Source organism: Austrofundulus limnaeus, unplaced genomic scaffold, assembly GCF_001266775.1.
Source record: "Austrofundulus limnaeus strain Quisiro unplaced genomic scaffold, Austrofundulus_limnaeus-1.0 Scaffold418, whole genome shotgun sequence".
NCBI classification, from domain to species: domain Eukaryota; kingdom Metazoa; phylum Chordata; class Actinopteri; order Cyprinodontiformes; family Rivulidae; genus Austrofundulus; species Austrofundulus limnaeus.
The window spans coordinates 152,456-164,142 of NW_013952820.1; the positions used below are offsets into that span (position 1 = coordinate 152,456).

The 11,687-nt window shown below is 36.7% G+C and overlaps 1 protein-coding gene across 1 annotated transcript in view; it reads left to right on the forward strand.

The window, feature by feature from the left end:
* LOC106529019 (kalirin) overlaps positions 1–11,687 on the forward strand; it is a 61,454-nt gene that overhangs the window by 28,401 nt on the left and 21,366 nt on the right. The window contains exons 32-38 of the mRNA XM_014024323.1: positions 467–559; positions 2,175–2,286; positions 2,402–2,592; positions 3,492–3,593; positions 3,770–3,924; positions 4,558–4,660; positions 10,550–10,711. Coding sequence (XP_013879777.1) covers positions 467–559; positions 2,175–2,286; positions 2,402–2,592; positions 3,492–3,593; positions 3,770–3,924; positions 4,558–4,660; positions 10,550–10,711 — 918 coding nt within the window. The remainder of the gene's footprint in view (positions 1–466; positions 560–2,174; positions 2,287–2,401; positions 2,593–3,491; positions 3,594–3,769; positions 3,925–4,557; positions 4,661–10,549; positions 10,712–11,687) is intronic.

Genomic DNA, 11,687 nt, shown 5'->3' on the forward strand with positions numbered 1-11,687 from the left:
TTTTTAATTTAACTGGCACATTTTTAATAGAATTTATTTATTGGTCCATTCATATAATTCTACTTTTTTTCTAGTTAAGTCAGTGTCAGTCCTCCATACTGCAGAACTTGGTAATTCAATGTCTGAATCAGGTGTGTTGGAGCAGGGAAAATCATAAAACCTGCTGGGCTGCGGCCCTCGAGGACCAGGATTGCCCACCCCTGCATAAGAATGAGGTCCACATGAAAGACATCCATTGGCTTAGTATAGAATATAAACTGACTTAAATGATTCCAAACTTCAGTTTTTTTAGTTAATTTCTTACAGTCTGGTAAAAGTGTCAGGTAATTTAAACATAGTGTTAAATATGAAGCATCTGTTGTGCATGTACAACACTTTTATACAGGTGTAGTAAAGAAACAACAAAACAGTAAAACCAGTGAGTTACTGTCATTGAAGAACTGAAACTTATCCTAATGTGAAACAGGAGGTCCAGAGGAGACACGGTCTGGCCAACTCCATCTCCTCAGCTTTAATTAAACCGGTCCAGAGGATCACCAAGTACCAGCTGCTGCTAAAGGTAACAGAACCTCAGAAAGTCAGAACTCACTACTGCTTTTGTTTCAAAAAAAAAAAAAAAGAAAAAAGTTTGGAAAACAGATCACTATAAGGATTTTTAGTTTTCAGTCAAACACACCTTGTCTGCAGCTATAGTGTGTTAGAATAAAATATGTTTTGTTTGTTTAAACATCTGCTGTAATCTGAGCTCAGAGGTTTAGAAACTTCAAGAAGACCGAAAAATGTGAAGCAAGTTAAACACGCCTGCATGATCACAACAAACTAACTTTATAGAGGTTTTAGCATGTTATTATAATCACCAGAAATGCATTAATGATTACTACATGTTTGTTCTGTATTATTATGGCTCTCTATATTTTTTGGAAAGGATTTGAATACTGACTGAAACTGTGGACAAAAAGCTGAAAACAGATAACAGCTCAGACTAACTAACAGGGTGATTAGAAAAAAGACAACAGGAATGACTTCAGAATAAATTATTCCCCAATAACCCACAGAGCAGAGAAGTGTGGGCCAGATCTGGTGTCAAGCTGGCCCTGCTGGCTGACTGCTGATATGACACGTTTGTCAACTGGATGTAGGCCAGATCTGGCAACGACGGCGCTGTTTTTAAGATGGCATGCCACAGCTGGCCCAGATGTGGTTTGGTTTGACCCATGCCATCGCTGGCAAACCACATCTGGACCAAGCAAAGGCCCATCATTCTTTTGGGTAGTATCTGGGCCAAGTGTTGGTGCATTGTGTGGGCCAGAGTTGGGGCCGGACAAATTTTGCTATGTGGGCTTTTTCTGTTTATTTGATCATCTTCAGATTATCATGGCTTTAAATTACTTGCAGAATTGTAAAGTAACTAAGTACAAATACTTCTTTATTGTACTCAAGTAGAATTTTTGGGTATCTGTACTTTACTTTTTGGCAGCTTTGATATATTTATATAAACTGAAACAGCTGGACTAGTGCATCCTAAATTTAACATAAATTAATTATTTTAATACAACAGTCATTTCTGCATTTTTTGGGGAGGTCACCTCCTAATAAATGTAAATCTTACTGCTAATTTTAAATCAATACTTTTACTTTTAATACTTGAGTACAAAACATATCAGATACTTTAAGACTTTTACTCAAGTAATATTCCTAAAGGAGACTTTAACTTTTACCAAAGTAATTTTTTGGTAAGATACTTGTACGTTTACTCAAGTATCACTTTGTGGTACTTTATACAACACTGATTACTTGAATGAGACAAATAGAAATCAAAATATGGGGAAAAGTATAGTGAGCTATTGAAAGAAAACAGAAAAATTACATGAGAAAAGTTACATTAGGATTCTAATAATTTCCTTAAAACTATTGACTTTTAATGCTTAAAAATTACAATATTTACTTTTTTCTACTGAAAAAATTAAATGTAGAATCAGCTGCTTTAAAATGTAAAGATTTCTAATAATTTAAAAAGAAAATGATTATTATTATTATTATTATTATTATTATTATTATTAGTTGTAGTAGTAGTAGTAGTAGTAGTAGTAGTAGTAGAAGTAGTAGTAGTATTTACAGAAGAGGTTTCTGGTGTAACCTGTTATGGTTTATCAGGACTGTTGCTGTGTTTGCAGGAGCTGCTGGCATGTTGTGAAGAGGGCAAAGGAGAGATAAAGGAGGGCCTGGACGTCATGCTGAGTGTCCCAAAAAGAGCAAATGATGCCATGCATGTTAGCATGTTGGAGGGTAACATGCTAATACCATATTTACTACTGATATGTTTTATTATGATGGAGAAATAGCTTTTATTGTGAAGCTTAAAAAATGCCATAATTAGTGTCTGGTGTGATGTACCTACCAGGTCTGGAGGAGGGTTTGGAGGTCCAAGGGGAGCTCCTCCTGCAGGACTCTTTCCTGGTATGGGAGCCCAAGTCTCTGATCAGAAAGGGGCGGGACCGACACCTTTTCCTGTTTGAGCTGTCACTCATCTTCAGCAAAGAGATGAAGGATTCGTCTGGACGGACCAAATACCTGTACAAGAGCAGACTGAGGGTAACTAAAGCTGCTTTATGTTTCATGATTAAACTCATGTTTCAAGCTGAAATAATGACTGACACAGTGACAAAAGGGAAGATATTTTCCTTAAAATGAACGCTTGAAAAGTAAAAAATGGAATTCTAAAAAGGTTTTAGATTTTACTGCATGGATTATTGAGATACACCAGGGTAAAAGTGAAACTGATTTTATTTAACTGTTGGAAGTAAATTCAGATATCTATTTGTTGCAAAGATGGTGGATAAATACACTGAAATCATCTAATTAAAAATTTCATAGGTTGTATTTTGTTTTTAAAACCAAACTTTTCTAAAACATTGTTTCATGTCAGTTTAATATCTTCTACTTTTTAGATTTATTTGAGTCTGTGTAATATTTTTTGTCTAAACTTTATGGTTTTTGATGCCGAAAGATAAAGTTTTTTTCATTAGGCTCACCATATTTACCACGTTTTAATTATCTTGAGACATTTATGTTTTATGTTATGTATTGGTTAAATTGTTGATTTTAAAAAGCTTTGATTTTGAGTTATAGGGTGCTGAATATTTTTATGAAATAGGGTGTAAGTGTTTAATTTTTATCTTGATATCTTGATGTTTATGAAATGCCCTCAGACGTTTGGAAATGAATGGCATGAATAAAGTAGTTGATTCATCAGCTGCTATATGAGAAAGTTGAAAACTAGCTGATTGAGCAGCTTTAAAAACGTTTCAGTCATTGGTGTGTTTTTCTACTGATGAAAATCCTCCAAACTTCGGAATGTTAAATTTGTCTTTTTTTGTTTTTGTGTTGAATAAGTCCACATAAACCGGGACAAAAACAAGTGTAATGTCCTCACAGTCGAGTCAAACCAACAGAAACTATGTTAAAACAATCCCAGCTGTTTTGTGTGTCAGACTTCAGAGCTGGGAGTAACAGAGCACATTGAGGGGGATCCTTGTAAGTTTGCTCTGTGGGTGGGACGAACGCCGACCTCTGACAACAAGACAGTATTGAAGGTAAGAGCATTTTTTTATTGTCTGAAGACTAACTCAATTTTATTATGTTTTAGAAAGAAGCTAGTTGTCAACAAGTGGGTTTTAACATTATTACAGCTTTTCCTATTTGAATTAATTTCATGCATTTCAGACCAGAATTAGATAAGTCATCTAAGAATCCTTTATTATTTTGTCAGGCATCTTCGTTGGAGCTGAAACAGGAGTGGGTTCGCAGCATCCGACAGGTGATCCAGGAGAGACGGGGTCATCTGCGGGGGGCACTGAGGGAGCCTATCCCCCTCCCCAAAACACCCAACCCTACGCTGGGACGACAGCGCAGCATCACCCGCAGGTGTGTGAAACAGAAAAACACATTTTACCTCTCATTTTGATCAGGAGCTGCATGAAGGTTCTGATAAATCCTTTAGTTACACCTTTGCAAACATGTGTCTCTCTTTAAGTTATGTTGCATGTGTGATACATCCACACAGGCTTTATGGGACTAAAATGCTGCACTGCTAACTACAAAAACATGCAAACGCCCAAAATGTGCACAACTATTGAATGTGTGTTTTCACCAAAAAAAAATAACATTTAAATCCAGATAAGCCTTTTAGTAGTTTGTCATCAGAATGAGGTCAGAACCTCCAACAATTAAATCTGTATCATGCTGTAAAACTGTTGAAATATTTGAATTATTTCGCTGATTTATCAAAGCAAAATCAAAATCATTCGTTTGTAGCCTTTGTAACTTGAATTTTGAAATTTGAAATTTTTTGAACTGCTGACCTAACAAAACCTAAAACTTTTGACATTTTTATCAACAAACTGACTGTAAACTTACTAATATGAGAGTTTAAACTATAGGGACAAAAAAATCTAAAACCCAAACTGTAAAAATTCACACACAAAGTTTCCACAAACTCATCTGAAGTCCTCTGGGCATGAAAAGATAAAAACAAAAACGTGTTTTTGTCTGTTTCAGGGAAACGAGTGAAGACGCAGACAGTCTGGGTGATGCCAGCAGTCAGCCTGACACCGTCTCCATCGCCTCCCGAACGTCACAGAACACAGCCGACAGCGACAAAGTAAGCACATTCACACACAGACGCACACAGACACACACACAGAGGGGTGTGTCAGGCTACATTCTGACTTCACCACTGCTGCAGCTGCATGGGTGTGTATCTGTCTAGTGTTTAAGGGAGTTTCCGCTCTTCACACTTACAGACACTGCTCTGCTGACAAGGTACGTTTGATTTCTTCACCTGTTGGTTGTTAGAAAAGGGTGGGGTTAGTGGCTGTGACCTCTGACCTGCTGGTCCTATGAGCTGTGGTCCGTTAGTTGTCTTTAGGGTGTTAAAACTTCAGGATTTGGCAGCTGAGATGAGAAGAGTTAGTATTGAAAGACGATACAATCAACCTAAAATGAAACAGTAACAGTGATTATAAAGATTTTTATTTTATTTCAAAGCTTCTTCCATTACTTTGCTTGTTTCTTTGGTAAAAAAAAAAAGAAAAAAATACTAAAATAAAGCCAGAAGCAGCTGTCCTAACAAAATCATCAGTTTGTCTTGTTTTTTATTAAAGCAGGAGGAAAAGCAACTAAAAAACAAACGTACAAAATTTTAAGCAATTTTAAAACATTACTAAAAAGTTTACTGTAATTTCATTGTCAAAAAGATTAACAAAATATGGCAAAACATATTATTACACTATCAAAAAATGTTTTGTATTATATTAATTTTACCATAAACCAACTGGAAATACAGTAATTAAACAAATTGAAGTTGAAGAGAATTGTTTTTATTCTTTTAAATTAATTAAAAAATTATTTTTATTACATAAATAGACAGGTAGACGGAATAACATACAGAAAACAGCACATACAGTAAGTAAAGAAATTTGTGTTTAGTTGCAATTCATGGCAATAAATCTTATATTATTGGAAAACCTGTTTATTTTCCCTTAAATTGTGCCACATTTGTTAGGAAAATGCATTTGTGGATTTAGCAGCAGAGCTGAGTGTGCTGTACCTAGGACTGGGTGATACATAAAGGTTTTAAAAAAGTAGAAATTTTTATATAACAGACTATTTTTTATACCAATATAGTCTCATAGCATTATGGTTTTATGATTTTATGGTGAGTTGGGATGGATAAAAAACCCATATGAGCGGGGGCCTCGTAAGTGGGCCCATTGCTCTCCCCAAAGACACACTTTTATTAAAGGGATCCATGATTAGTTGTAACATTAGACTTTATTTGATAAACATTTATTTTAACTGTAAAATAAACCCATATGAGCGGGGGCCTCGTAAGTGGGCCCATTGCTCTCCCCAAAGACACTGGTCTTTATTCGAACCATCTCGTCCCTCTCTGATGAAGGATACAAGGTTAGAAACACTCAGTGTTCTGAGCATCTCAGGATCCATAAAGGGGTCCTCCAGAATTATTTCCTTTGACTACTCAGAGCCAGGCAGTGGCCTAAGTNATCCATGATTAGTTGTAACATTAGACTTTATTTGATAAACATTTATTTTAACTGTAAAATAAAAACTAAAAATACTGTAGGCTGTTTAATTTTTATAATTTTTAAACTAAAAGTTTAAAAATATATTACACGGACGGGGCCATTTTATTTACATGCAAAGCATTCTGGGTAAATCATGACATGAATAGGTCATCGGTGCGAGGCTGCTAGCGAGCTATATCCACCCTGAAGGTTAATCTTGGACAATATCTGACGATTGTCTCTTTTAAATGAAACCAGAGAGCGTTGACAGAGAGGAGAAGTTTGGCATTTTTTTCTGCTTGGATTGTTTTTGAAACAGTACAGACCCAACTGTACGTAAAAAAAAAAAAAAAACTGAAAGTGAATTTTGCATTAGGTCCCCTTTAAAGCACTTTTATAGTGATTGTGGGACTGTACATACTGTTCCCACCTGGTTTTACTTGGTTGGGATCTGTATCTTTGCCATTTACATCTTACTGCCTTGCTGAGGCCAGACAACTCTGAAGTCTACCAGGCCAGCTGCTTTGACGGCCTCCAGACTTTCTCCGGACAGGCAGACTTATAGGCAGTTTGCACAGCATCAGTTATGCTTGTGACCTCTGTCTCACTGTCTTGCACAGTTTTGATCCCGGCAATTCTCCCACCCTTTGTTGGGTTTCTGTAAATGACTGGAAAATAACATGTTGGTGTCTTCATCACCTGGAGACCCCAGTACTTGTGAGGCTCCAACCGCTTCTCGATGGGGTGCAGTCAAGGGGCTACGCTGGCACTAAGTACTCCATGTAGACCCAGCAACAGCAGAGGCAGAAGCTCTCACTGTCACCAAGCCCCAAGACACGAAACCCTCCAGTTACCCAGAGCCTGACACGTGGGTATCAGGTTCTGAGGCTAGAGAAATTTTAATAAAAGTTAATGGAAGCAGGAAAATTTTGAGTTTATTTTTTATATAAAAATATACTAAATATAAAATCTGATGAAAAAGAAAATGTACATATGTATGTTTAGATAAAGATTGAAAAAAATTCTAGTAGAAGCATTCCATTTTTTTATTTGATTTTTTCCAGTAGCTTCCATTCAAACAGATGATGATGATGATGATTATGATGATGATGATGATGATGTATAAACTGCAGCCAGTTGTGTTTTTGAGGTTTCAGATCAGTTTATGTTGACTTATCTGAGGTTCTGTTGTTTGTTCTGATGCTGCTGTGAAGTTTTCTGTCTGTTTTCCTCTCTCTGTCCACACTGGGTTGTTAAATAAACCAGGGCCTGTATTTATCAAACTTCTTAGAAGTCCTCTTAAGAATGCTGTTAAGAATAAACTTAAGTGCAAAAAACTTTAGTAGTTAGTTAAAAGCTGAGAGTAAAAGTCATTTATCAAGCGACTCAGTCTCACTTTAAGTGAAGTGTAGGAGTAATTAGAGCTGATTTGCGACACTTTGCTGTGCCACAAAGCTGATCCTGGATGATATCGTTAAAAAAAACTCCGGCATGAACAAATCACTGCATCCGATTTCATGTTCAAGAAGATTCTGAGAAATGCCAAGACAAAACTGAAAATCCTAAGAGAAGTTCACATTTGACACAATAATGTTCATGTTGTACTGATTGTCATAAATCACATAAAATCTCCTCGTTTACACCATGAATAAAGAAAATCTTGCAGATTATTTTAAAAACTGCAGCTTGATTGGCCTTTTTTAACGTCTCAGAGTCTGAGGTAATGTTGAGTTTGGACCTTGCACGGAGAACCCACCACAACGCGCACGTGCTGTGGATTTTTAAAATCTTATTTATTTTTCTAATAATTTTTTTCTTTTTTCTATTTCGTGAAGTTTGTGTTAAACAAAGAAAACATAATAAAATAAAAGTTCAATCCCACCTTTACCAGTGTGGGGAAAACAATAAAAAAATCAAGAGTTTTGACAGCATCATGCTTTCACTCACCAGCTGATTTTCTCCCAACGCTGCACAGAAATATCCACTTTAGTCCAACGTGAAGTCACTGATAATCGTATTTTTCTCCTCTTCTTTCTTTAGTATTGATAAATAAACCTGTTTTCCACACCTTATTTGAGTTCCTCTTTACAATGTAACTAAAAATCACACTCAGGTGGAGGACCTCTGCACCACTTAGTGCAGTTTCTGAGGTGGTGCATAGTATTCTTGAGGAGGACACAGCTGTAATCTCTGTCTTCTCAGTCCATCTCAGACCCTTAGTGACAACTCTTACCCACTTAAGAGTCCTCTGGAGCTGTCTAAACTTTTCAGGAGAGTAAGAGTGATTCTTAGACTTAAGAATTTTGATAACTTGCTTTTACAGTGAAGTCTGAGAGTAGGAGCAAATCTAAGACATTTTCAGCACTTAAGTCTAAAAATCCACTCTAAGACGTTTGATAAATTCGGGCCCAGATCTGGGTTTTTGTTCTCACATTCTCCATTCTTCTTTCTGCCGGAGATTTCGACCCGTTCCAGTTGTGGATCACAGCTGTGTTCATTTAGTCTGGAACTCCCCTCCACTCCCTGTAGACATTGACACTTCATCTGTTTCCTCCCCCCGCCTCCAGCCCGTGTGCTCGGGTTAACTATTAGTCAACACTCGGAGTCAGCAGTAACGATGGCAACCATGTTTATAGCTCCTATCACGTGCTGCTTAGTGGGCCAATCAGAACGTGGGTGTGGGATGGGCAGCAGGATGATATATGTGGCTTTCATGGTTCATGTGTTGGTCGCCAGTCCTGTGATTAAACTGCTGAAAGAAAAATGCAGAATGTTTGTATTTGCTGATGTGATCAGAACAATGCTGAGGATTTTAATCACCACCAAACATCACATGGTTTTTAGTTCTAGATATTAAAAAAGTACTTTTTAAACATTAAAATGATCTGTTTTTTTACAAGATTCTAAAATTAGTCAAGCGAACAAAACACCCAATAAATTCCACTCTGTTGGTGTTTATTAAAAAAGAAGTCTGTTAAGGCTGTAAATGAATAATTGGTTCCAGTTTTGCTACTTCTACAATATTGCAGAGGTTCTGTATTATCCAGGAACTGCAATAGACCTGATAAAGTCCAGAACCTCAACCTCTTTAGAGAGCTAACAGAAGCCCCAATGAACTGAAGCAATATTAGAAATAAGAGTGGGTCTAAATTCCCTCTATAACCTTGTGAAAGGCTGATAGAAAAAAGAAAACCTCTACTGAAAGTTCTTAAGAGGATCTACAAGCTGCTGCATCAAGAACTGGAATCAGATTTTTACTCGCATCTTTAACATTTTTTCTTTGTTTAATGAAAAATGACGAGGTGGAATCTGTTGTGGTTTGGTTGATTTGAGGTCAGATTTGAATTAAAACTGAAATAGGTAAATTTATCAAACTTAGAGTGGAATTTTAGACTTAGGTGCTGAAAATTCCTTAAATTTACTCCTACTCTGAGACTTAAGTGTAAATGCCAGTTATCAAAATTCTTATGTCTAAGAATCCCTCTTACTCTCCCAGATATTTAAGACTGCTCCAGGGGTCTCATTAGTGTGTAAGAGTTGCCGCTAGTGGTCTGAGATGGACTGAGGAGACAGAGATCACACAGAAATCACAACTGTCCTCCTTCAATATACACTGCACCCCCTCAGAAATTACACAAATGGTCCGGGGGGTCTCCTACCTGAGTGTTAATCTCAGTTATAATTTACAGTAATTAAAATAAGGTGTGGAAAACAGGTTTATTCATGCAACACAAAAGAAAAAAGAAAAATAATGTTACCAGTGGGCATAATATTGGACTAAAGGGCGAATACTAAACTAACCTATCAGCTGGTGAGTGAATGTGGAGATCTGCAGTCACAGCTGGACAGCTTCATAATTACACAATTAGATACATAATTACAGCTACCGATAGTAGCAACACGTTCCTGATAATTGTCTGAATAAGTGGATCCCTGTGAGTTTGTGATCTCTACTTCTTGTTTACTACAGCCATGTGTAACGTCTGATGTAATTACACTTTGCATAGGCTGGTTGATTTGCTTCAAACCAGAAGTTTGAAACACATCTGATTCACATTTCTGCAAAATTATAAAATTTTGCTGAAAATCTGCATTAAAATTGGATGTAAACACAGTTACTGTCACTTAACATGACACTTATCTTAAAGTGAGACTTTTAGTCTCAGCTTTTAGCTAAGAACTTTTTTTTTGCACTTAAGTCCATTCTTAACAGCATTCTTAAAAGTAATTTTAAGAAGTTTGATAAATACGGGCCCCAATCGATTTCATGATGTCCCAATGTACAAAACCCTAGAACTGAAAGGGAATTTGTTCCTCTATATTTCATTAAACATATTATTTATCAAAAATTCAGTAATCTAGGCCATGCCATAAGGGTTTTCAGCAGCGTTTGAGCATTGAGCATTTTTTTAATGCAATCTGAGTGTGGTCCTGTAACATGATGACGACCTGTGTGTCTGCAGCTGTCAGGAGGCTGTGAGTTAGTGGTGGTGCTGCTGGACTTCACCTCTGGGGGACCAGGAGAACTGGGTGTGCGCTGCGGTCAGACGGTGGAGCTGGTGGAACGCTCTGCAGATCGGCCCGGGTGGTGCCTGGTCAGAACCACAGATCAGACACCCCAGCAGGTAACAAATCAAATGAGAAACATGACATAAGGACAGGTGGGATGACACATCTCTACAAAAACAATTTGTCCCAGAAAGGGCTTCCTGGTTAGGGGATTTGTCCTACGAGAGAGTTGGCGGTTCGATTCCCCTGCTATTCAGTCACATGTCACCCCCACTGCCTCTGATGAATGTGATGTAAGCACTGATTAGTCTCTATAGAATGATCAGTCTGGGTTAGCTTTGTAGAGAGACAGTAGAGTGCTGAATGAATGGGTAAATGAGGACACAGATATAATGTAAAGAGTTTTGAATATCCTGCTTAGATAGAAGTTCACTTACAGTTCCTTTACCCTTCCTCTGTTTGAAAAATTATTTAATCACTTAGCTTGCTTATTGTATTTATCTGGGGGTCTTTTGTAAAACTATACTGACTCTTTCAGATTGAATTTAAAATGTTTTATAACTATATATCCTTAGTATTTTTACCTCTGCAGTTCTGAATATATACGATACAGGAAATTCACGGTTCGGTTCAATAATTTAGTCTCACGGTTCGATATTTTTTTGATACAAAAAAGAGAAATTTCCATGCCCCTTTTAACTTGTAATTTATTTATATTAATTATGAACATTTTTTTAACCTCAAAAGTACATTTGTTTAATTAAATGTTGCATATATATATATTTTTTATTTATTTTTAGGACCATTTCTGGTATACACACCTTTTCAAGAGTAGTCAGTATGGGGTCATTATGGGGAAAGACCGGTCCCAATATGGTGAAACTCCATTTATTTTTATTTTATTTTTTTATGGGTGGGGGGATAACGTTTAGGACTAAGTTATTAACTGAGTTTAAATTAGTTTTAGATACAGTGGTTTGCAAAAGTATTCATACCCCTTGAACTTTTCCATATTTTGTCACATTACAACCACAAACAAAAATATATTTCACTGGAATTTAATGTGAAAGACCAACACAAAGTGGTATACAA